Source organism: Pyxicephalus adspersus, chromosome 11 (assembly GCF_032062135.1).
Source record: "Pyxicephalus adspersus chromosome 11, UCB_Pads_2.0, whole genome shotgun sequence".
Classification (NCBI taxonomy): Eukaryota; Metazoa; Chordata; class Amphibia; order Anura; family Pyxicephalidae; genus Pyxicephalus; species Pyxicephalus adspersus.
The window spans coordinates 8,699,093-8,726,059 of NC_092868.1; the positions used below are offsets into that span (position 1 = coordinate 8,699,093).

At 41.5% G+C, this 26,967-nt stretch overlaps 2 protein-coding genes across 2 annotated transcripts; both read left to right on the forward strand.

The window, feature by feature from the left end:
* The first annotated feature begins 2,844 nt into the window (after positions 1 to 2,844).
* Positions 2,845 to 5,226, forward strand: LOC140341229 (adenosine receptor A2b-like). Its single transcript, XM_072426791.1, has 2 exons — positions 2,845 to 3,182; positions 4,497 to 5,226. The coding sequence occupies exons 1-2, from the start codon at positions 2,845 to 2,847 to the stop codon at positions 5,224 to 5,226; spliced, it is 1,068 nt and encodes a 355-aa protein (XP_072282892.1).
* Positions 5,227 to 9,810: 4,584 nt separating this feature from the next.
* On the forward strand, positions 9,811 to 16,512 carry RPS19 (ribosomal protein S19). Its single transcript, XM_072425898.1, has 6 exons — positions 9,811 to 9,877; positions 12,257 to 12,327; positions 12,573 to 12,673; positions 14,053 to 14,236; positions 15,744 to 15,798; positions 16,441 to 16,512. The coding sequence occupies exons 2-6, from the start codon at positions 12,257 to 12,259 to the stop codon at positions 16,465 to 16,467; spliced, it is 438 nt and encodes a 145-aa protein (XP_072281999.1). The 5' UTR covers positions 9,811 to 9,877; the 3' UTR covers positions 16,468 to 16,512.
* The last annotated feature ends 10,455 nt before the right edge of the window (positions 16,513 to 26,967 follow it).

Sequence of the window (26,967 nt, forward strand, 5' to 3'; positions counted from 1 at the left end):
CCAGCCTAATTGAATTGTCGCGTTGTTGCGAGTTCTCCCACAGCAACCCCAATTACTATGCCTAAAAAGCAGAAGCAACGAGCAGCTACCAGTCTCCGAAAGGTTGACCTCGAACGTCGTGTCTTCAACTCCGGATAGACTGACAAATTATTCTTTGTCCAACATGGCAACAAAGCCCTGTGTTTAGTGTGCAACAACACCAACAGCAAGTGGTCGAATCTCAAGCATACAGTGACTACACCGCGGAAGAGCAGAAGACTGAGGCTACCCTTACAGATAGCCAAAAAGATCATTGGTGTCACTTAAACTGACCTGAGTGATTCAAATTGCTCAAAGAACCCCTAGCAACCTCTGGATGAACCTTTGGCTTCCATGGAACCATGGTTGAAAAACACTGGGCTACTCCATTGAATCCCCAGTACACGACCAAATTGGCTGATCTCCTACTGCTATCCAAGAGGGAGCACACAATGCATCATTTGGAGGAAGTGATTTAACTGATTAACCTCCCTATGTAGGAATCATTCTAGTGGCCAACATTTCTCCACTGCACTTGAGAATTATCAAGAGCAATAGCTTCCACATGACTTTGTTTAGAGCTTTTTATTAGTTATTATTTATTAATATTATTATTAATAATAATAATAATAATAATAATAATAATAATAAACAGGATTTATATAGTGCCAACATATTGCGCCCAACATATTAAAGTCAAAGTGGCCACATCCAGCTACTGGCACTCAATATAGGTGGACAGTGCTATAATCACTGACTATATCGGTTGTAGCACTGAAATTGAAGGACCCCATACACTGCTGCATTCCCAATATGGAGCTCTGGTCAGAGCTTGCAGAATATGTCCTGAAGGCACTGGCCTTCCCTGCTGCTAGTTTCCTTCAATGGCCCTGATTTATTAAAGTTCTCCAAGGCTGGAGAGAATACATTTTTATAAGTTTTCCAGCAAACCTGGAATGGATTTACTAAAACTCATTAGCTATTTGTTAACAAATGTTTTCAATCCTGCACCAGATCCATTGCAGGTTTTCTGAATCACCCAGCTTCACTGATGAACGTGTATTCCCTCCAGCCTTGGAGGGCTTTAGTGAATCAGGGCCAATAGGTGGGGAGAAACATTCACCTGTCCACAAACAACATCAGCCACCCACTGGAGAAACTTGCAAATTTTATAACACGTTTCTTAATGTGACCAATGATTTTTTTCAGAGTACTTCCCTCTCCAAGTTTCATATTGCTTTAAAAAATATTGTTAAAGTTTACCTTAATGGCCATTCATAAAGCAGTCTAAAATCCCCCAACATTCACTGTGTATTTTTCTGGTGCATGTGTTTTAAATGACACTGATTGATTCACAACCACTGAAGGTTTGGGCATTCACTATTTTATTATTATTATTATGTCCCATACACTATGTAATATACTCCAAAATGCTTTTAATATTGGTTGGTATTCTGCGTCACTGAGTCAATTATACCTAAAATTGGTTGGTTAAAGAAAAAGAGGATTGCAGTTGCTTAATAAGTAATAAGTAATTAGTAATCCATGTTTGTCTATAGTAATCTTGTTTGTCATATAAAATGTCACAAACACAGCAGCCACTGCAATTTGGGGGCTCCTCAGCCCCCCCTCATCAGTGATTATAGTGGCAAGGAATGGAATTCATATATATATGTTCGACCATTATAATTCTAAAAATCCAAAGACTATTCCCTGAAACATTCCCTGGTAGAATATCTTCCATATCTATGTGTTCCAATGGCAGTTATTGATTCTCCACCAGGGAATGTTTCAGGGATTGTCAGATTCACTGTTTTATAAATAGACCCCATAGAGTCTGTTAGGTCAAACAAAAGTCTCCCTGTCTGCATATTTTAATAAGGGATTAATGTAGATCTGTTACAAATAACATAAAAGAGATTCCAAATGAAACTGACAAGAGGGGAAATATTAGAAAGAAAATGGATAGAAATATGGAAACTCAGTACATGCATTGCACTCATCATCATCATCAAACTCGTTCACAGCAAAAACAAATGAAGGAATATTGAACAAAAGAGCATCAATATTTCTATACTAAGTGCCCAAGTGTTTGCAGAGCTGATCCTGTGTTTTACGCAGCTTTAGAGATAAGAAAAGTGATTGTTGCTTTCCACTTGGAAGAGTCTCACAGTATAGAGAGTGGAAGAGAGGAGGTAAGATCAACAGGGAAGAAATCAAGAGTTCTTCTATCGGCACTCACTAATGTAAGTATAAACCCAATCACTAAAATATTTCATGTTCATGTCATTTTATTCTATTGATACCTGTTGGTCAGGGGTGCAACCATCACCCCCATCACGCCCATAATGCATAGTGCATAGTGCAACCATCACCCCCATCATGTCCATAATGCACGTTCACTGCCACTGATATCTAGTTATTCCCTGCTGGTGATCTTGTCATGGCGGTTCCAGTTTAAGGATGACATTGCTCTCCCATTTTTTCTTCTGTGCTGTCACCCTGTCCCATAGGCTCCTGGCATAGACACAGATTGTGCAGACATGATCCAAAGAAATGATTAACACCAGCACTGGATAAAAATGCATGTAGATAGGAGGAAACTAGCGTTATCGGTAAAGTAAAATTAGGTGAACAAATCTAATTAAAATCTAATAAGTTGCTTATGATATATGTTGCTTTAGCAAAGTAAATGTCATCAAAATAAAAATTGTGTCTACTTTCATCTAATTTTCTTCCTTTCTCTATTGGTTATAGTTGTGCGAATCTAGGAACGGCCACCATTGAACATTTGCTGGTAACATTGCACCATCTCCATCCTTGGCCATGTTGGAGATTATGAATGATAACTTTCCTTTCGTCTTCCTGGAGATTATATTAGCCCTGGGCATTGTCTCTTTGAATGTGCTGGTTTGTGCCACCGTTTACCTTCACAAGGAATTGCGTTCGATCACCAATTTTCTGATTGTCAGCTTAGCAGCTGCGGACATTGGGGTGGGAGCCGTGGCCATTCCCTTCTCCATAGTGCTGAGCATGGAATACATTCTTTGCTTTTACACTTGCATTTTCATCACCTGTTTTCCACTGGTCACTACGCAGTTCTCCATTTTGCTTCTTCTGCTTATCGCGATCAATGCTCACCTTAAGATTCGTCTGCCAAATAGGTAAGAGGAAAAAATGAGCTATGGGGAAAATGTATAGATTGTTCTTGGGTCTACAAATTTCTGTCCATTCCAAGGGGCTCCCATTGTCTATTCTGTACTTTTTATTTTATATTATAGAGAATGTATTCAGTGGAGCTGGAACACACAAGGTGGGTGGGAACACCAAAAATCCAATAACATCCCCTGTGTGCACCGCACAGCCTAACTAGACCTAGGTCAGCCCATTGGAGGCAATGACACAATCCCATTGCAAGAGGCCAAAGTCCAAAATAAACGTACTAGTCCTAACATACTTCCTGTCCTGTGGTGGCGGTACTCCTCCAAAGATTCAGTATGGTGGGTGAATGTTGTCTCTCTAAGCCAAGAAATGTTTTACTGGCAAAATTAACAAGTGAAAATTAAATAAGGACAGGTAAACTGCACTTTATTACATTTTTTGGGTAGGTGTAAGCTGGACCTGTTGTCCCTGATAATCTCCATTTACCTAATGCAGGGGTATTCAAACCAGGGTTAGTGTGGGCATGGTCTGTGCGGGTCCCGCTGAGCACATGCCCACCGGGGTGATGTGAGGGATTCATTGTTCACGGAGTCCGATGTCAGTGTGTGACATGCAGAGCACGTTCTTAGAATCAGAGTGGCCATGGTCCGTGTGGATGCCGCACAGCACACTTCCACTACAATGAGGTAGGGCAGTGGTCACCAACCGGTGGACCGCAGGAAAATTTTGGTGGTCCACGGCTCTGGCTGGTCAGGTCCCGAGCGTGGTTAGGAGAAGCACCCAGCTGGTGGGGCGCACCGGCCAGAGCTATGGACCATGTCCCCCGTACAAATCCCAGGCTCAGGGCGGTGGGCGGGTTGCGTCTCTGGACACAAGCCGCCCACTTTCTAATCGCAGGCCGGTTTTAGCATCATGACCTCACTATGGGGTGGTTTCTCCTCCTTTGAGTGACACCCGGCTCCGCGCAGGCCCGGTCTGGAGAGGTAATTTTAGTGGTCCGCTGGACTGAAAAGGTTGTCGACCACTGACGTAGGAGAATTCCTGTGCACACATGGGGACTACCGTCCTGCCGATTATGCCCGCCTGGTAGCGGGCCGATAATTGCAGGGTGGTTGAATAATTCTAATGAAATATAAAACAGCTTTTTTGTATGTGTGTATTTTTTTTACTGTGGTCAACAGTTCTGGCGGCCTGCATATTATTGATTTTATGACAACAGCCGCAGGCCAGTAGAAATTTGATCACGGGCAGCAATTGGCCCCCGGGCTGAACTTTGGGCCTGCCTGATCTAATGATATTGATATTTTGTTTTTCAGCTACATGGTGTATGTAACCAACAGAAGGTTGGCATTTGCAGTGCTGCTATGTCTCTTCCTCTCCTGTCTAATCGGCTTCTCTCCCATGATGGGTTGGAACCAGTTCCAGCAATACGTTGGCAGCAATCGGACACATGCAGCCTCTGAAAGGTCCATGGCTGGCTTTGAGAGATCCATTCTGCTCTACTACTTGCCTCGCAGGTCCAGGGATCTCTCCCGAGCATACTTCAGCCACCGACAGGTCATTAATAACAGCAGTATACAAGGTGACCACCTAGGATGTTGTTCGCTCACGTCAGTGTTCACCCCAGAATATCTGGTCTACTTTGTGTTCCTTGGATGTACTCTGTTACCTCTGCTCATTATGCTCTCCATTTATGCCGACATCTTCCGGGTGGTCCGGGGTCATTTGAGGTCCTCCAAGAAGTGGGAGATAAACATGGCCTGGACTATGCTACTCCTGGTGGGCATTTTCTGCTTGTGCTGGATCCCACTCAATGCAATCAATAGCCTGAGGCTCTTATGCCAATCATGCTTCATTCCAGTGCCCCTCCTACGCATGGCTGTGCTCTTTTCACACATGAACTCCTTCGCCAACCCACTTGTCTATGCCATGAGAAAGAGGAACTTTGGAGCTGCACTTAAATCTGTGTTTCTCAGGCTTATCCGCTGCTGCCCGGTGCCTACAGTGCTCCGCCGTAACCACAAGATCCACCCAGAGACTGGATAAGGACTATGCATATTGATGTGTATGAATCCCTAAAAATGCACTTCTCCTATTTGCTCCTTTATGGTCTGGTGAATATACAATAAAAGCATTTTGTTATATCTGTTGAATAAATGCAAACAATGGGTCTGATTTATTAAAGCTCTCCAAGACTTCAGAAGATGGATTAAAATGGGTGATCAAGCAATCCTTCCATACCAGATCTTGAACATTTGCTGCACCTTTTGAACTCCTACTTACTAGTCCCCTAACCCCATGGCTTCTTCTAAACTAGTCTTTCTTGGAAGAACCCTAAAAATAATTTTCAGGTCTTCAGGGTATCCCTTCTATAATTACTAAATCCACAGCTCACAGTTTTTTTCTCCCCTAAGCCAGTTAGCGTGTGCACACACAGAAAATATGGGAGGGCGGCAATGATGATAGTGCAAGGCCATTGGTGGGAACCGGGATGGTTGTGGGAATACCAACCCGATCTTAGCACTTTTATGTATTATAATGATAATATTACAGCCATGATAGCAGTACAAACACCATCCCTCCCCATCCATTTTCCTGATTCATTGGTAATTGGGATCATTGTCATTATTGTCATTGGAGAAATGCAGGGGTTCACACTGCTAGATGCCTGGCTATCTCTGGCTTTAATGCTGAATCTCACAAAATAAAATGGGAATCAAGAAAGTTACCATATATATAAAAACATAAACCAAGGTACCTATTTATACTAAAAATATGGGAATGCTTAGACTCAAGAATAAACCTAAGGCACACAATGCAGCCATCAGTGCTAACATCCAAAACAATAATCAATAGAAACACCAATGAAACAAATGTGAATAAATACATCAGTGGTGAGTTATTTTTAAAACATTTTTGTTAAAAGGAGAAAAAATAAATAAATTGGGCTCAGTTTGTATATCTTCTCACTTTTGTAAAGGTATAGTATTTTGCACTTCTGAGCTGTTTTTGATGGGCCACTTGTTCCTAAAAGATCATTTGTATGTTATTGTTTGCCACCTTATTGTTGATCCCCGACAACATGAATTTGTTGCACTCTTTATATGAGGACACAGCACCATCTACTGGTGTGCCTGAGTATAAACTCAGATTTTTTTTCTAACATGGTCTTTACAGACCTGATTTATTAAAGCTACCCAGGACCAGAGAAGATAGGATATCATGGGAGAACCAGCAATCCTGGAATTTCTTAAAAGTCATTTGCTATTGGTTTACAAATGTTTTCAATTCTGGATCAGATTTATTCCAAGTTTGCTAGATCATATATGTTCACCTGTGATAGTGTATTATTTCCAGTCTTGGAGAGCTTTAAAAAATCAGGCTTTTTGTTCCAAAAGGTAAAGGACAGGTGATGGCCCTTCTGCAATAAAACTTACTTACCTGTTTGGAATATTTTAGGTATACTCACCTCCCTTGCACCATCATGGATATTGTCATCCATGATGGTGCAACGCCCCCACATGCACAAAGGAGTTAAGTCAGTCTTAGCAACCAGGTGTGCCAGGGTTATCTACATGCTCAGCTTATTATAAATTACAGAGGAATAATTGAACTGGTAGGTAAGTGTATTTTATTGCAGAAAAGGGTATTACGTGTTCACATATTTTTATATTTACAGTATAGCTCTGCTTTAACAGGATCTCAGCTTTCAAAAAATATATTGTTTTTGGAGGACCAAGGGGGAAGTTTTTTTACCTGGGCAGCAGGGTAGCTCAATGGTTAGCACTCTGGCCTTTAGGTCCCAGGTTCAAATTTTGGCCAGGACACTATCTGCATGGAGTTTGCAGGTTCTCCTCGTGTTTGCGTGGGTTTCCTCCGGGTACTCCGGTTTCCTCCCACATTCCAAAAATCCAGTTAGGTTAATTGGCTTCCTCAAAAAAATTGTATTAAAGAATAACATAGATAAACATTACCATACATAAAGACATTGACATATGACTATTAGATTGTGAGCCTCTTTGAGTGACAGCTAGTGACATGACTTCGGACTTTGTACAGAGCTGCGGAATATGTCGCTGCTATATTTATACTGTATAATAATAATAATAACCTCCAGGCTTAAAATATGCAAAAAAAAAGGCTAAAATGGTTAAACCATCATCATAAAAGCCATTCATGTATAATCAATTGGTCAGCCATTGGCTACTACATGTAATAGTTCTATATGCTTCATATCCCAATACTGGCAGATAAGCAAACTCTTCCACAGGTGAATCTCAATGTTCCCGGCTATTGAGTGTTCTTATCTCATTGTCTGTCACCTTTATCATGCTTCACTGCATATCATCTCCCAGCAGATGGTCACCACTTTATCTGCTCATTAGAATATGGATTTTGGAATTGTCAAATCTTTATCCATATGGTACAAAAGTGTTCTGATAAAGTTTACAAAGATATACCCTATGGGCCTGATTCTGCAAGACTGTAGAAGATAGGCTATCACAGAACCTGGGGGATCCAGCAAACCTGGAAGGGATCCAATACTTTCCAAATAATAGGAAATGATTTTAAGAAATCTATTTCAGGTTTGCTGGATCACCCAGGTTCCCCCATATTAGTCGATCTTCTCCATCCTTGCAGAGCTTTATTAAATAGAACCATCCAATGGAAGGCTGTTTCGTTTTCCAAATGACTGGTGGTTGACTGGGGTAGAACCACCCCGTGACCAAAATCAATCAATGGGAACTTTTCCTGCGGAGTATATTAGTAATTGGTTTGATATGGATAGCATTGCAAGCAGCGTTTCCACCCTTCAGAGAGAGATTTGCAAGGTGACGTCTATTCTGCTACTTCGCTAAATTCACCTAAAATTCATTGCAAGGTTACGTTGGGGCAAACTCACATCTCATCCCTACCTGTGGGAGTGAAGTTGTATGGCCTGGTCTGTGTCCTGAGGGTGCATAGGGGATCCTGGAACTGGAGAACTTGTTTTTTAGGTGGGTGCTGGGGAGTTTAGGGTCAGACCAGATGGAAGAGTTCCTTGGTCTTATGGTTGGTTTCTCTCCTTTTGGGGGAGCTCCCAAACCTAGTACTCAGTGGGCTGGTTAGCCTAAGAGGAATGGGATCAGCCTGGCTTCGGCTAGGTGGGTCATGTCCAACCCATCCCCCTGTCTGCAGCATTGTGCCCTGACGGGCATTATATCATCCTTTTATATGGCCCATTCCACCCCCCAGATAACACTGCTTTCATTAATGTCTATTGCTCCCCTATAGAGCTGATGTCATCCCTTTTTATTGCCCCCATAGCTCGCCTCCCATCCCCTCAATGCTCCCCAAAGAGCTGCTCTTTAACTTTTAGCAACCCCCCCTTGTGCCTCACCTTTAGTGCTCCCCCATAGTGCTCCTCTCATGCATTTTGTGTGCTGCCTATAGAACTCATCTAATCCACTTTTAGGCCCCTCTCATAGCCCTGCTATCATCCACTTTATTTGCCCCCCACTCATAGCGATGCTATCATCCACTTTTACTAACCCCCCCCCCCCCCCCTTCCTCCATAGCCCTGCTTTCAACCATTTCTATTTTCCCCACATAGGTATCATCTTCTTTAATTGCCCCCCACCCATAGCCCTGCTATCATCCACTATAATTGCCCCCCACCCATAGCCCTGTATCATCCACTTTTATTCCCCCCATAGCCTGGCTATCATCCACTATAATTGCCCTCCTCCCAGCCATATTGCTCCTCTCACCAGTTTTAGGGAATTCCCATCCTTTCGTCTACATAAAATCCACACTCGGAATGCTCCTCCTATCCACGGACATTATAAATCTGAGGGTGACTGGATGGTTTCTATTTCCAATCTTTTATAATGATCACTCCTCCCAAATACATTTTCCAGTGGTTTCAGTGCTATTGTTAATTTGCTATGTGGGTGAATCTTTCACCAGTTTTTGCATTCTGGGTTTCATCTATTTATTGTTTGCTAAAACTTTATAAACTTTAAATCACAAACCTTCATCTAGGACAATAATCTAGCATGTGTACAGCAGTCTCCTGACATAGTTTAGTGATCTGCTGTGACGGATCAATAAATGGCCAACCAGGGACAACCACTGTAGTTTCCTATAGGGGAGGACGCAGCAGGGAGCCTCCAGATTGTCCTCCCCTCTCCATAGAGCTGAACTGCTTTGTGTAGACCGTGCTAGATCATTTTACTGTCTCTGGAAAAGATCCTGCACGATTGTTTCTAGACACAGAAATTTAACTTGTACGCAGCCGAGGACCTGGTTTATTTTATTTTCATTTTATTTCCTTACCATGCAGAAGACACAAATTCTGTAGCAAAACCTCCCCGGAAACGGTAAATATTTCCAGTTACAGTTTATTAAGTCCTTACTAAGTACTTTTTCCCCCCATATAATAATGACAGCTGCAGGTTCATCTCTGCAAACAGCACAATTCCTTTCTGTGCAGATTTTTAAAAATAAACCCTATTTTGACCCCCGCGAGCCACCATTCAGGAAGTCGCCATTTTCGCGTTTCAGCTTGAACCGCACGGCTACGCCCCTTGCCCGCCGTCTCGTCCAATCCGAAGGCTCGCGCGCGAGGAGAGGCGTGACGTCGCGGCGCTCCCCTTCTTCTGGGCTTGGGAGACCCCGTCGATCCCTTTTGCCTTCTCGGCTCTGCAGAGAGAAGGTGAGTGAGGCCTTCTGCGGCCTAAACCGGGACCGGATTACCGGGGTTTTCTGGAGTTGTAACCGGCTGTGAATGTGGCTGGAGTTTGTCTGACAGCAGAAATGTGGCGTCCGGGCATAGTCGTGTTCTGGGGTCTCTGGCGGAAGCTTTGTGGCCTGGTACCTCGCGGTAGGCCGCGGTGTTTCCTGTTCGCTGTGGCGGGGATTGGAGGGGGAGCGCGCGTGTTTGTGTCACCTCGTGCTGGAGAAGTGGCCGCTGTACATTGTGACTGAATCCCATACAATCCACGGCCTCTGTGCTCCATATCCGGGACATAGGGTGAGCCGCATGGTGTGCAGCATGGCCCGGGCTGGCGAAACTCAGGGGAGCCCCAGGTTGCTGAGACACGGGAGGTCCTACAGGGCCCAGGCTGCTGGTAACCATGGGGGGCCCCAAGGCTGCTGCTACCCGGGGTGGTCCAACATAGCTTTGTAGGGCCCAGGTTGCAAATAGCCAGGGGGCCCCAGCCTGCTGCTGATTTGCACTCTGCCATTACAATTCCCTCACAATAGGATCTCATATCCTCTGTGTTCACATGTCCAGACTCCTTATTATGATTATTATTGGTAATAAACAGTATTTATATAGCACCAACATATGATGCAGCACTGTACATTAAAGAGGGGTTGCAAATGACAGACACAGTGACACAGGAGCAGGAGAGGACCCTGCCCTGAAGAGCTTACAATCTAGTAGCTCATTCATTCAGTATGATCATTCACATTGTTGATTCACCCATAACCCCTATTTGCATGCATTTGCTAGGTTTCCTGCACCTTCCATTGAAATGAAAGTAAATAGATTGTGAGATCTGGCATGGCGTTTCTCCTTACACATGGCCGGATATTCCATTATTCTCCCAGCCTGATATTTGTGAATGTTGTGGCAGCAAGATGTCAGTATGGATCAGCCTGGAGGAATATTATATCTCCTGTGTGTGTGATGATCTGCCCGTTATACTATTGGTAGCTGAAAGAAATGGCAATGATGCAGCTCTGATGGCATTGACACCAAAATCCCCCATAGGATTGTCACCACATGAGATCTGTTCTGATCTTAGATATATATTAAATTATATCTATATATATATCACTAGTACAGCTAAGCAGAATTGCTACTGTTTCCTGTTGCAAAACCCTGCCATTGTTTATTATTTGCTGGCAATCATTAAGCATGTGTACCCAGCATGTCTGGGCAAAACTACTATAATGCCTGAGAATTTACCCCAACAATAGGTTATGGGTGTCATTATTATTAATAAACAGGATTTATATAGCGCCAATGTATTATGCAGCGCTGTAATCTTTCCTGATTGGGTGGATTGTGGTCAGCTGACCCCTCTCTGGTGCTGTCTCTCACAGGTTCCCAGAGGTTCCTTGTGTAGTTTGCACCTCTCAGGTTCAAGTGAGACCAGTGCTCTTTCTGTCTATCTGTAGGGTGACATTCTTCCCAATGGCCAGCAATGAAAAGGAATTCTTCCCACTGACCACCAGGCGAATGTACGGTCAGCTGTGGATATAGGAATTATAGAAGGGGTTCCCCAATACCTGAAAGTTATTTTAAGGGTTCCCCACGTCAAGAAAGTCTCGCCTAGGTGTTTCAACCTGCATGTTGGTTCCCGATATTCCCTTATGTGAGGGCTTTTATTGGATTCTATTACTACCCCCATCAGAAAGGGTTGGGTGTGATTTCTGGTTGTGCAGCCGATATTTTTCCAGAAAGATGGACAAGGCAGGCGCTTGCAGCATCTCATTCCTGTGCACTGCTCGTGGCACCGACTAATACAACCCTCAGTATGGGGCCGGCTGATCTGGAAGGGGATTTATATCAATATTTATTTTGTATTGTGCACTATGGTAAGATGTGAGGCAAAACCTTGGGGTGAGTTGGCAGAGCATACTCAGGTTTAAATAATTCTTCTCTTCATGTTGGTGTTATGCCTGGCACTTCAGTGGTAAACCCAGAAATGTTTGGAGCTGGGTGGGAAGAAATTGTAGGTGGGTGGCAGCTCCTGTGTTATGGCCCAACTCATCAGTAACCACCCAAAAACAGCCGGGTGGGTACTGAAGTGTTGTGTGGTGCACTCGGCTTAAAGGGGCCGGGGAGAACATTGCACTGGGCTGCTCAGTCATACCCTTAGGGCCCCGGTCACCTGTGTCACCTGTTCTGCTGCTTTGACAGCGGTGATGATGTCCAATGAGCAGAATGGAGGTTTGACAGATGGCTCTGGTAGCTAAAAATCTGAATTGGGGAAATATCGGTGCCACTGTTCTCAGAAGCTTCTTGTTTTTAAAATGTAGTTACAAGCCTTATAATGTTCTTTATCTTCTTTTTTTTAAGATGCCTGGAGTAACAGTGAAGGACGTTAACCAGCAGGAGTTCGTCAGAGCCCTGGCTGCTTTTCTCAAGAAGTAAGTTCTGATTACCAAAAAGTTTGTGAAGCTGGGGAAGTTTTTGTTATGTATTAGGGGAATTGAAGGATTGGCAACAGACAATCACATTCCAGTCATTATTTTAACGCTGTCAGGTGCAGCCTTTCTGTACACAAATTTGTTGTTGTGTAATATTGGTAAATAATAATTTAGATCAAAATATTAAAGTTCGCCAAGTTTTTCTTTTTGGTTTCACAATATACATTGAATTTTTGTTTTTACAGGTCTGGGAAACTTAAAGTACCAGAATGGGTAGACACAGTCAAACTTGCCAAACACAAGGAACTGGCACCCTACGATGAGAACTGGTTCTACACCCGTGCTGGTAAGAGGACTTTGTGTGCTTTTTGGTCAATTAGAAGTATTTTTAGATTGATTTTGCTTACAAAAACACCTTGCAGCCTTCTGCAAGACATACACAATAGGTACTAGCTTTTTCTGAGCCCTAACTTCTAAAGAACATAACAAACCAACTTTTTACTTGGACATTTTTTAAAGCTGGGTCAGATGAAGCTTTTGCTGGGTGGTCAAAAAGCAGGTGGGGCAACACAGGGCAAACTTGGTGTTCCAAGTTTTTGCAATATGAATCCAGAAATCCTAAAAATTCTTACAGCTTTTTGTTTCCTCCCCCTCATACTTTGTTCTAACTTTCTAATGCCCACCTTCTTAGTATGTATAATTTTTCTATTGTCTTTGTATTATGCTCCAACTGTCTAGCCCCCTGTATTGTGATTTTTCAGTAAGCACCCAGAGAAACGTGGGTGGTTACTGAAAAGTGTCAGGCGGTGTGCCCAGTATAAATGGCTGGGGCGAACACTGAAACAAGTACAGTGTCACTTGGCTAAGTAAAGTAGTATCTATTGTATCCTCAAAGTTTAAACCACTCCCAACAACAATATTTTTGTAATGGTACTAAAATAAAAAAAAGCCTTCACTGATGCTTTCAGGTCTGTGACAAAAACAGGTCTGTCATTTATACACCACCTTTCCTCCTTGGCCATTCACAAAATACTAAACATTGTCAAATTTGCCCAAGGTGCACCAGTGAATGAGCCGCGACTCGTGTTGGTGCTGGAGGTCCAACAGGGCTGTAATGTTGAATGGAGATGATCAGTTTATATGCACTCAGAACAGGTGGAGTGTGTGGTGTTTAGGTGGCATCAGTGGAGGTAACTTTTATTTTTTTTTTTTTATTTTTTTTTTTTTTAAATCAAAATATTTTTGGTTTCTGAAGTTGGCTTTTAGGGCTGCATACACACTTCAGATGATTCTCTATTGGGTGAGAATCTGATGTGTGTACAGCGCTGGTCCATCGTTAATTGTCCGTCCTGGCGGATCCACGAACAGTCATAAAAGTGAAGGGGGAGAGAGCACAATGGGGTGCTGCTCTCTCGTTCTTCCCTCTCCATAGAGCAGAATGGTGCCATATGTGCAGCACTCATTCATGCATCTTTAAGTCTTTTGTTGTTGGAAAAGATGCTTTCCAACGTAAAAATAAGTCTCTGTACGCAACCGTATATTTATTTTTCTCAGTGCATGATGTAGATAACATAATATAGTCACTTTAGCCATTCAGGGTGAGGTGACAATGTTCTTTTCATGGTATGGATTCTTTTTTTGTGCTTCAGATAAACCTCAAGGTATCGCTTACAGCTCAGATTGCATTTATCCTATAGATTCTTAACAGAAATTGTTTCCTTTCAGCTTCCACAATTCGTCACTTGTACCTCCGTGGTGGTGCCGGTGTTGGTTCCATGACAAAAATCTATGGCGGGCGCCAGCGCAATGGCGTTATGCCAAGCCACTTCAGCCGTGGATCAAAGGGTGTTGCCAGGAAGGTGTTGCAGGCTCTAGAGGGGCTTAAAATGGTGGAGAAAGACCCCAATGGGTAAGTTCTGTTTCTACACTCTTGAATTTGGTAGATTCGGTTGAAGAGCTCTCTTGTTTGGGTTGATTTAAAAGAAAGCAATATACATCTACAGGGTATAGTTTTTCTATATTTATTCTGTATTAATACAAAGTCTTCATCCTAAAATTAGGAAACATGAACTCAATCATTAATAGGAGAACAGCACTGTTTTTTGGTAGCTCACCTTTCCTAAAGAGTCCTGAATGCTTTCAAATTCTGATACATGAAGGGTTTTTATTTCCAGGCATGTTCTCATGTTAGATCCCATAATGCAGAGGCTGGAATAAAATCTGAATAATCCAATTTGTCCTAGTTTCTCATTAGTACACGTTGGAACATTTTATCTTGAGTCTATCATTGCTCCAAACTTACTGGAAGCTTCACATGGGGTTGTGAATTGTCCCTGACCTGTATGACTAATATGCAAGCCCAATATTGACCAAACTAAAATGCAATGCTTCTGCAGGAGGGTATATGTATAGCTGTGTATATTCCTGCTGATAACCCTACAATATCCTTAAATATTCTTTGGGGCAGGGTCCTCTCCTCCTTCTGTGTCATTATTTATCTGTCTGTCATTGCAACCCCTATTTAATGTAATATAACCGATCCATGAATGACAGATGAACGACCGCAATAGAATTGAACAGAGGACAGCGCAACAATGTGCTGCTCGCTTGTTCTCCCCTTTCCATAGCACAGAACCGTGTTCTGTACAACGCACCTTTATTCATCTGTCTGTGTTTTGACGCTGGAAATGATCATGGGAGAACATTTCTAGCAATTAAAATTGCGTGTACACTTATAAAAGGCAGTCAAGGGATTTGCCTTTCATTTTAATCAAAGGTAACACAGTGCTCAACCCAGAAATTTTTTAAAGCCCGGTAGGAAAAAATTTTTAGGTGGTTGGCAGCCCCTGTATTGTGACCAAACTCTTTGGTAACCACCCAAAAACAGCCGGGTGGGTGCTGAAAAGTGCCCGGTGGTACACCCAGCTAAAAGTGCCTGGGGAGAACCCTGTAACATTCACACTGTGAATCTTTTACATTACTGTTTACATGCTGGAGTGTGCACTGGGCAGACATATTTGCTCATCACTCTTGCTGGCTTTACTAGTTGGTGTGCTGCAAAATGTCTGGCTGGCCTGTCATCTCTGTACAAGTCGAGGTATATCTGTATACACAAGTCTCTGATGGGGTAAATGACAGTTTCCGTATACGTGATATGGTAATGCCATGTCCAGTGTATGAAGAGAATTTTAATAGTGGATCCACACTAAAAGCTTTCTCCTTATCCTTCTCACTCTGCAGTGCTCTGTGCTGGTAGAGCAGGGTAGCAGTCACACTTCTTGTATGTGTATAACACACACTAGTTTATTTCAGAGAAGGCTAGGGGTGTGTATATATACATATTTATATATTTTTTTTCCCCACTTATTTATATGACCCTAATTGTCATGTCTGACTCAATGCTGTCATTTTTGCAGAGGTCGCAGAGTGACTCCACAAGGACAGAGAGACCTTGACAGAATTGCTGGACAGGTAAGGAGATTTCTTTATTAAAGATCTTCCGGAACATTTTGTCATGCAGATTTCCCTGTGCCCCACCACTCATTCATAGCTACAAAGATCCAGGTGCCTGCAATGCCTATTTCTGGTCTAAACTAAGCAGCAGATGCAGAGTAAAAGCCAAAGTATTGCTGGTTGTAAATGAGATAAATCCAGCACTGTATACCCCGGGGCCTTGGTAATTATGAATGGGTTAATGGAGTTCAGGGGGAGTATTTCTGCCTGAGATGTGGAGTTGGATGAGAATACAGCCTGACCCTTCTTGGCAAATGTGACTGCAGATTAGAAAGATTGATTTTCTGGTCTTCAGGCAGCTGTAGAAAGTACATGTGCTGGCATTGAAAACTTATATTCCTCAAGCATGGAAATGAGTAATAACAATATTCCAGGCTATCAACTGTAATTTTGATTTAACATTTTAAATAACAGAAAAGGAAAAAAGAGAATCATAATAAAAGCATTGGTTCACATTCTATGGTTGAAATCTTTTCAACCATGGTAAATGTACAATTCATTCTTTGATGTGACTTCTCAGATCACTCGAGTTTTCTCTAATTCAGCTTTTTTGCTTATAACGGATGTTTTTGACCTCTTACATTTTTGTTTTCTTTACAGGTTGCAGCAGCCAGCAAGAAACATTAAACACGTTTGTAAACAAAATAAAATATTCTGGATCAAAAAGAAAAATCTGTGGTTTGTCATTTGTCTTGTGGAGTTCACCCAGCACACACCACTAAAAACCGAACCACATCACAGCATTGCAGCATCCTAAGTCTGTTTGTTCTGTATAGCTGTGTAACTAGCTTGTCCTCGTTTGGTTCAGCTTCCATTAAACCTTGAATCAATACTTCCTGCCCCATAAGTAAAACTCCACAATCATGGAGTGATTGCCTTTCTTGACAAAAAAATAAAAATCCAGTAAAGAGAAATCCCTGACTGAAGTAAAACTCTGGTATGTTGTAGGTGGTTACGTTCAGGATGGAGTGCTGGTCAGGTATGACCTGGGTCATGGTGTGAAGGTTCAAGGCAAAACCTCATGCAGAGATTGTCTTCCAATAAAATACCTTTGGTTCAATACAAAATACCTGTATTGAGTCCAATACAAAGAAATATATTCATATAATATATATGCTACTATACAGTTACATTACATGTTGAAATATTTATTTTAACAGATTTGTGTTTTGTTTTTTAAAGTTTAATAATAAATATCAGTGAGTTATGCCTAAAAAATTACAGCCTACAATGAAAATGGAATAGAAATTTTGAGGGAATTAGACCGTTAGGGAGGTTAAAGTTTAACTGGATCCACATATGAATGCTGACCACACATAAGGAACCAGAATGTGTACATTGCTCACTGCTATGTATCCCCATTGTCCACATTCTGTATTGTAGGACATTTTCATCTTTCCAAAATATAACACTGCACCTGTTTCTCCCAAATACCCTAAAACAAATGTCCAGTGGGGCCGAAGGTAAAAATGGCCAGTGGTAAAATCGGGAAAAACTGCTGTATATGTTTGGGGGAAAGGGGGGTCTAATACTGCTAAGGGAATAATTGTGCTTAAGGGGGAGGTAGAAGTGATTCGTATTTAGGGAGTGGTGGGAGAGAACAAAGGCCATCGTGGTGCTTCAGTCAACACACACCTCGGCTCTTGGGCTCACATCCGATTAGCTAATGCATGGATGTCTTACTACATTGTCCTTCCAATTGACCCCAAGTCCATGTGTAAATTCGGGTTTCAGACTAAAGGCTTCATCACTCCTGCAGTCCTGTTGGTAAGAATTTATCTTTGCTGTGCAGGACATGTAGGTGGGTAAACGCTCACATGCTTGCATTGGCCACTTCTTGCCATATTCTTCAACATCAAAGCCAATAACGCTGATCCTAAAATGTATAACTTGTCCAAACCTATTCCTCTGTAGTGTTTCTTAGAATGTGGGAATAGTTTTTTCTTAGAAGATGTGATGACACACATGATCCTGAAAATATAGAGTGCAGGGGATTTTAATTATTAGGTAACTCATTGCAGAGCTCACACAGAGTAGGGGCCATATAGGTTAGATTTTTTGCAAAGATCTTTACTTATTTATACTTATTTACTATATTTATACTTAGTTATAATACCGAAACACATCACAGGACTCAAAAGTGCAGCAGTGTGTGGGAAGAATTTCTCCAACTACTCTTAAATGGGTTTATCAAATTTTTATTATATAAAAAGGTGCTTATCCCTTAAGTATATTGTAAAATAAATTGCAGGAAGAGATTTTTTTGGGGGAAAATAAAACACGCAGAAGTCCTCAGACTGAAGAAGAGAACCTGACGGTACAGGAAGATAGTTTCAATGTAAAAAAAAAAAAAAAAAAAAAAATTGCTTACAAGATAGCGGCCATATAAATAAGGATTAGAATTATTTATGAATCTGCCAGCAATCTAAATATTTTATTCTTGGAAATATGTTGTAATAAAAATCCACAAGGTGGCATCATTGTCCCATTATTAAAGTACAAGATTTCATTGTATATCTAAATTGACCAATATAACAACCAAGTATACTAAGAGTATTACAGTAAATAATTGTGTCCTAATATCAGGGATGTGGGGACTAAAGGTTTTTTAAGGCCTTATTCCCCCTATAGGAAAGTGTTTCTGTTTAATATTCTGCAGCAAAAAGACACATGCATGGCTGTATGTTGCAATGCTAATATCATAATTTTGCTAGTTACTTGAATAGTTACTTCTACATTGTATTTGCCCTGTGTGTATCCTGCATTCTCTATCCATAATTTGTAAAATTAAAACTTCAATACTTACCTCCCACCAGCTTCTATCTCAGACTTTCTCCACCTTTTTAACATGGGGATCCTTGAAATAAGCTTTAGTTCTTCAGGGAACCCCTTCTATAATTACTATATCCACAGCTCATAGTTCATTAGTGCAGTGGTCAGTAGGAGCAATGTCTCCAACATTGCTGTCTGTTGGGGAGAATGTCACCCTTACAGATAGCCAGAAAGATCATTGGTGTCAGTCTGACCTGAGAGTCACAAATTGTTTAAGGAACCCCCAACAACTTGTGGAGGAACCCTTGTTCAGAAACACTGAATTGTCCTCTAAAAAATCTAAAACCCAATTTTACTCTGCTGCAGTTTATAAGATGTTTAGATTGCTGCCTGCATGACCTTGGCAAATCCTATGGCCTGTCTAGCTGCAAGGAAGGAATTTGGAAGAAGCAGACTTCATTGCAGTAGGGCTGATGGGGTCTTGCTGGCATTTCTTTGGAAGTATATACCAGAAATAGTACAGGGGATTGGGGACTGTCTCCCTATAACCTGCTTGTGGCCATGCATTCCAATAACTAGTTTGACTTTTTGAAAGTCATGGCACTGCTACGCCCTTACATGAACATTGAAATGCAGCAAAGTTCAACTCATGAGGCTGATGACTTGCAGGATTACCCAGGTTCTCCCATGATAGTCTATCTTCTCCATTCTTGGAGAGCTTTAATAAATTAGTCCCTGTGAGTCTGGTCACCCCGACCCAGGAAACCATATGCACCCCCGACATTTATGAACCAGTAACCAGCAATGTAATACCTATTCAGGTACAATTCAGAATGATATTCTTTTTCTAACACTTTTGGGAAGAGAAATACTTCTGTACTTACCCACGCACATCAGAGGAATTAAAAGAAGCCTTGCTCAAATTTTTCATTTCATACCCAACCAAGTACAATGATCTTGATTAAAATTACATTCCATAACTTTTGTTTCCTTTATGGGTGCATTTAAATGTCGCCTCCGAGCTTCCCATAAGCTTGCAGGTGCTCATAATTACTGCAAAGGCAAGAATTAAAGTACATTTTTAGAACCTGCCCCTTTACTTTCAGATTTGGAGACCGCTTAGCTGCACCTGCCATATAAACCCCCAATCTTTTATTTTTTTTAAAAAAAATCTTTACAAAGTGCAAATGAGCAGATGGGGCATAGAAGTGGCATCAGGATGGTATCAAATTGGAAAAACTGAACTACGGGCGAGTCAGTGAATACTTATTTAGGGTATAGAGAAAAAAATGAGGTAATTTAAAGACTAACTTTTACTATAAAAAAGAATAACTTACCTTTACCTGTGATAAGCCCTCCACAAATCGAGCCCATCACTGTCTTGCCTCCTTTTTCTTTCTGGCAATCACCATTCCATCCAGTACCTTCCTCTTCTTTCTTTTGGCTTCTTCCTCAGGTGTCTTCCTCAAAAATGTCACGTATCTCAAGAGGTTGCTCTCTTAAAATGCGCATGCGCAGTAAGATCAGCACATTTACAGAAACTTGCATCACCTGATCTCACCCCTGCGCAGTGCAAGATTGGGTGACGTAGGAGGACAGAAGAAGTTGGTGGCACCTGATCCAGCCTGGTCTAGAAAGGAGAAGGAAGGTGGGACAGTATGGGACCTATTGGACTAGGATCGCTTAGGGATCAATGACTTTCCATCTCTAAAGGTGTCTTTTTTCATTTTAATGAAAGTTCCACTTTTTAAGCTTCAAATGAATAAACAAATTACAGATTTTATTGCATTTAAAAAAAAAAAACTCTTGGAAATGGGGTTTATCTAAAGGTACATATGGTTAAAAGACCTCACAACTCTACTTAAGTCGTGCAGTATGATCCATGGCCCATTCCTGGGCATTGATCACCATCACTATACTACTACTAGGTCATCACTCTGCCCACTTACCTGACTCTATACTCTTTCTAGGGATCTGTTGCTGCAGAGGAAGGCAAAGCAGAGCTACAGTAGGTCAACCTTGAATCACAATGGCTTCTGAAGGCCACAGAAAAGTCTTATGATGCCAGGGAAGTTTTCTATGAAGAAGAATTAAGTATTGCACATTGTACTACATAGCTCCATCGCTTTTTTTTTTATGGGTTTAGCATTTCTTCCTGGTCGCACACCCATAGTTGACGGTTCCAACAAAAATTCCACCATCATCCATCATAAATTGCCCAAACCTATTTCCATTTTAATAAAGTGATGAGACTAAGAATAGCTTCTGCACTACTGTTTTAATGGCAACTTTGCTAATGGATTGATACATAATTATTATGTATAATGAGGAAGTGATGGGTTTTTATTTTGCAGGTTTTGCACAAAACTCATTTACCCTGATAAGGTCAGGAGAACAAATTTATTGGTGTGTGGATTGGAACTGGATTCACTCTTAGGGCTCTGTCAGGTTAGTGAAACCAAGATTGAGGCTCTAGCAGCCTTTCTTGATAAATTTAACATGGGGGAACCTTTAAAATAAATGGAAGCCCCTTCTATAATTATTATATCCACAGCTCACCCTTCATTAGTGTGATGGTCAATGGGAAGAATTCCTCTTACACTGCTGGCCATTGGGAAGAATGTCACCCTTACAAATAGCCCAAAAGATCATTGGTGCCAATTATACAGACCTTCGAAACACAGGTTGCTCATGAAACCGCTAGCAACCTCAGGAGGAACCCTGATTGAGAAACACTGGGCTAGACTAGAAACGGACCCGGACCTCAGCCTCCTAACTCCTGAAAGGAACACTGCGGGTTGCGGAGGGTGAGAAGCTCCCTTTACATGGGACTTTGTGTGAAAAATGTAAAGAATTTTGATTCCCATTGTTAGTCAGTACAAGACAGCTATTGCTTATTGGCATTTGGAGCTGCTCTGGCATGGGTTGGTGGCTGCCAAGTAAAAACGAGAACTAAGAGGCTCATTCATAACTGAGAGTGGAAATCGCTATCAATATGTCAGTCTTACTATTTATCTAAATTCAATTCCAAAATCAAATACACGGAATGGGGGAATAAGGAAAACATTCTTTCAAAGCAGCTTGGAATCAATTCCAATAAAATCTTGTAAAAAGATAACCCATCACGCTGTCTACATATAATATCACGCTTCAACATTCTCACTGATTTACAGGAACTTTCAGATTTGTAAAGAAAGGCTGTTAGGGATTTTATTTAGAGATTGGGGCCATCTATTAAATAAATAAGAACTCCTAGACTATGGGGAAACTCACATATTACCCCCGAAACTCCACTTGTAATTCGGGAAACTGTGACAAATCTTTAATTCTAAGCTTATAGACCACCCAACAAATGTGTACTTTCTTCTTAGGTTTATCTGCTTAGGCCATTTCATTCAAATATCTATTTTAATGTATTGTATTATATTAGAATTTACTGAATGGATCATGAAAACTTTACGGTGGTTATCGGTGGTTAACTCCCAAGTGGTTACAGTTTCCACCTCATTTTATATTGTGGTCAACTTGGTGGCATCAACTTTGGTCCATCATGTCACCATGTGGCTACAAAGAATAATCCGTATAAAGTATGTATTGCTACATCAGATCTATGGAGATTGGAGATACAGTATACTCCATGGACGATGGTTATGGACTGCAAGCATGTTGGGAAGCAAGATTGAAACGGTGTTTAAGTCAATGGCCTACTACTGGGGCACAAGGACTACCCAACAGTACCGAAGGGATTCATTAATCATTAAGGTCCCATATTGGCCACCAAGGTCCCGGAACTTGTTTGTTTGAAGGCCAGTTGGTTTGCCAGTAGGTAAAAAATGGTGCCATTGTGCTCTAAGAAGAAACCAATGCAAGTACAGATAAAACGTATTGCTACACAGATAGCTCTCCAGGGAATTATAACAAGAATTTTAGCATTGCATGCCCACGGTCATATACATGATCGGATATATTATTATGTGAATCATTAAATCAGTGATCAAAACCAATAGCTTGTATGTCACACTTTGCTCTCATTGTGTTCTAAAGCTGCCCTGAAAGCCTTAAGGCAAGAATTCATCCAACATAAACCTTAATACCATCAATAAATGTTTCTTAGAAATGATTAACAAACATATTTTAGTGTTCTTTTCTTGCTTTGTGTATCTCAACAGACTCAGTTCATAAGGTTTTAAAGCTGAAGTTTTATCTGCCTATATTTTGCCTTCCCTGATTCCTCATTTCTCAGAATTTTCTCGAAAAACGTTTCTTTTTGTATTCCAAGGGAAGTCATATATCAACCACAGATCATGGTTGGTGGTTGGGGCCAGAAGGTGCATATATAGCTTTATATAAATTCAGGGAGTATTAAAGGGCCTGGTTAGGGCCATAAGTAATTGTGTTGCTGGAAGAATTGCAAACTTCAGTTCCATTTTTTGAGCTCTGCCCACTTGTATTCATAACCATCAACACAAACTCATCTTCATGGTTTTCCCTCGAGGGATCAAATGAATCACAATATGACAGGTAAAACACAAATTTAGCCTCCTGGCTGTCTTTCTGAAATTCTTCAGAGTTGTTGGCCCCATGGACCTAAACTTTTGGAGACTTCCTGGCCTCACCCAACATACAGGTTACACCTAGCCTGTCTACCTGAGTCACCTGGCCCAAGGTTCCAACCTTACCCTGTCTAAAGACAGGTGCCCTTTTATTATCAGCCAGGTGCTCCACAACCATCCTCAATTTCTGGCCTGGAAATATGGAGGAATGCCCAGCTCATCCTTTCCTTTCTGGACACTCTGGGCCTAAATCCAAAAAAAAGAGCCACCAATCTGCGGCCGGACAGTTGGCCTCATGGCCCTATCTAGACCCTTTAATCCATTTTCCAGGTGAAATTAAGGTACATGATGCCAAATACATCTACATAGACATCATCATTATTTATGGCCCTAACCAGGCCCTCTAATCCCTTTTCCAGGTGAAATTGTGGTACATGATACCCTCTGAATTTGGCATCATATGTTTCATTCTTCTATACTTTCTAAAAATATTATAGCACCCTTCCACAGTACTATCAAGAACATTCTGAGACAAACAGTGGCTCACTCCTAGGCTGATTTCGAAATGTGATGCAGAACTTCAATGACTTAAAGATCTGAAATTTAATGAATCATAGAAGTCATGGACAGTAAGCTGGGCAGGAAGTGGCCAGGTCGGCCTTGCTTTAAGAGGAAGTAAACTCAATCCTCGCCCAAAACAAAAAAAAATACACTTACCTTCAATCCCGCAGAGCAGTCGATTGGTCCGGAGGTCTCTTCAATCAGGTCCCGCGTTGTCCAGGCATCCGCCTTCGTGCTGGCGCACCGGGCGCTGCCATCTTCTTTTCTTTTTCCGGGTTCTTCTTCCTACGTCACCTGACAGACGGGAGATCAAGTGACGTAGATGGGAAAAAACTTGCTGATCCCTCGCACAAGTGTGGGGTCGGCAATTTTTTTCTCTTTTGATGAAAGGGCTCCTTTTGTGCAGAAGGAGCACCCAGGAGCCTCCCGGGATCCGTGACGTAGGTATCCCCGGAAGCTCTGTGATCCCATTTATTCTTGATTGGCTAGACGAGGGGGTTTAGAGGGGGTGCTGCACCATTTTTTTTGTTTACCCTTTTATGTAAAGTGATAATTGTGAGTTTAGGTAGGCTTTAACCTTTTTATAACACTGGAAATTATTTTCAGATTTGGGGAACCCTACTTAAATTAATTTTTGGGGAGGTCAGTGGGAGAAAGAGCCCACAAATTGGAGGCCAGTAGAAAGAATGCCTCCTACATTGGTGGCTATACTAATACTTTTATAGACTACATCATTATAGGTATGCAGCTGGCTCCACCAAGTGGTGTTGGCCCCAGAATCATAAGATCCTAGGTCAATTTGCCACAGTTTCTAATATTCTCTGGAGGAACCTGGGTTGTTCTCCAGCCAGGTAATGAAGTCGGGTCTATGTGACTTGCTCCAGCTTTTAAGTTCACACTGTGCAATGAATTCAGAGCAAGAAATTTTGGTTTCAGGGAAAAGCCTGTACAACCGCGCAAGACTAAATGGAAGGCTGGAAATCAGCTTAACAAAAGGATAAGGATCTGTGTTCTACCCACGTGATAGTCATTGAAATCTTCATTTACTGAATGTAACCGTCACCTTCCTAAAATAAGGATCCTTATCTCAGTAACTTCATGAATTAAGCCTAATGTAATTTATCTAAATTCAGATGTTCTGAAAATGAAAGTCTCTTCTGAACATCATAATAAATGATTAGTATAATAAGGTAATTGCATCTGACTGCTTGTATTCAGATTGTGGCCACTGGAGGGTATTATGTTCACACAAGAACTGAAAACACTGCTGGGTCACATAAATGAGCTGCTAATAAAGATATAATAAACAGGAAATAGATGCTTACTGGGCACTAATATTAATGGTTGCTTTGGAGGAATTTTTATAAAAATAAGATGCAAGGTCATAGTGTTGCATTACAAAATAGCTCTAAATTTACAGTATGGTAACCCATACTGAAGTCAAAACAGTAGACAATGGATTCCAATTGTGGATTTAGCGTTCTATGGATTTGGTGGATTTTTGTTCTGCAATATATAGGGTTCCCCTGAACCCTGGTTAAGAAATACTTAACCAGGAAAGATACAGGAAACTCTAGGGAGGTCACATCCGAGCTCCATTCTCATTTCTCCAACCACCTTTCCAGACGTCCATAGGACATTACGGACCTGAGAAAGCTCTCCAAATATGGAGAGGGTAGACTATCATGGGAGAACCCGGTTGATCCAGCAAAACCTGGAATAGATCTGGTCCAAGATTAGAAACATTTACCAAATAGTAGCAAAATATTTGTAAGAAATCCATTTCAGGCTTGCTGGATCACCCAGGTCCTCATATGATATCTATCTTCTCTAGCCTTGGAGAACGTTAATACGTTGGGCCCTATTTGTTTCAAAATTTCAAAACACATACCAAAATTTCAAGTGTCTTTCAGCCTAATAAGTAATGTCAAAGTGTCAAAGGTCCTTCAGATTTTGCTCTGATGACAGCAATGGACAGGCCAAGACTTTCTGTTCTGCAACCCAGGATGGGCAGCATGGTGGCCCAGGGGTTAGCACTTCAGCCTTTGCAGCACTGGGTCCTAGGTTCAAATCCCAGCCAGGACACTATCTGCATGGAGTTTGCAGGTTCTCCCCGTGTCTGTGTGGGTTTCCTCTGGGTACTCTGGTTTACCCCCAAAACATGCAGTGAGGTTGATTGGCTTCCCCCTAAATTGACTGTAGACTGCATTAATGACTATAGTAGAACTAGACTTTAGATTGTGAGCTCCTTTGAGGGACAGTTAGTGACATGACTATGGACTTTGTACAGCACTGTGTAATATGATGGCACTATATAAATATTGTGTAATAGTAATAATAACCCCCCTTGGATATGCCCATGACACACCTAAATTTCCAATCTCTATATTTCCAGCTTTACATAGCAAGGATATAGCACAGTCAGCAACCATTCCATATACAAGATGAGCATTTTCTCCAACATGACCCAGAAGAGGAGCATCGTCTAATGAAGTAGAATAGGGGGAAAGTGCTGGAACAAATATTAGTATTGCAGTGATTTTTATTAAAAGATGTTTTTAATTGGCAATATTGTTTTGCTTTTCATTATGACCAGGAAGGCTGCTTTAGGCATTACTGCTAATATGGTAACTGTAATGAGCAGTACACATTACATCAATTACCATATCTGGTGTTTTACATTTCATGACTTTGTAATACTGAATAAAGCAACCCAAAAACACGGGGCATAAAAAGTGGGGGGGATTCCAAGTCTTAGAAACTGCGACAATGTTCTCCTTTTTTTTAGGAGTCATGCCACACGATCACATAATATCTTTCAAATAATATTGTGATAATATTGCCAAGGAAGAGACAGACTTTGCATGCAGTGTCACTTTAGGAATTAGACACTTTGCTTCACAATCTCCTATTAATAATGCCGTCATGTACTCCTACCTGCATGAGATGTGATTGTGTTCACCATAGCTTGAAGGGCACGGCCTAGCAGCAATGAATACGTTCAGCATCAATTGGGTAGGGCGGCATCTTATTAAAGACATGGCAGCTGAAATTGCACATAACATGGTAAGAAAACAAAATAATCACATACTGGTAAATAAACTGTACTGGTAGATGGAAACTTCATTGTGCAAACTAAACCACACTGCCTGGCCAAAAAGAAGTCCCCAAGCCTATGTTATGATCTGGGGTACCAGTAGGGGCAGTGAAATGATATGGAGCATCTATTGGGGCAATGTTA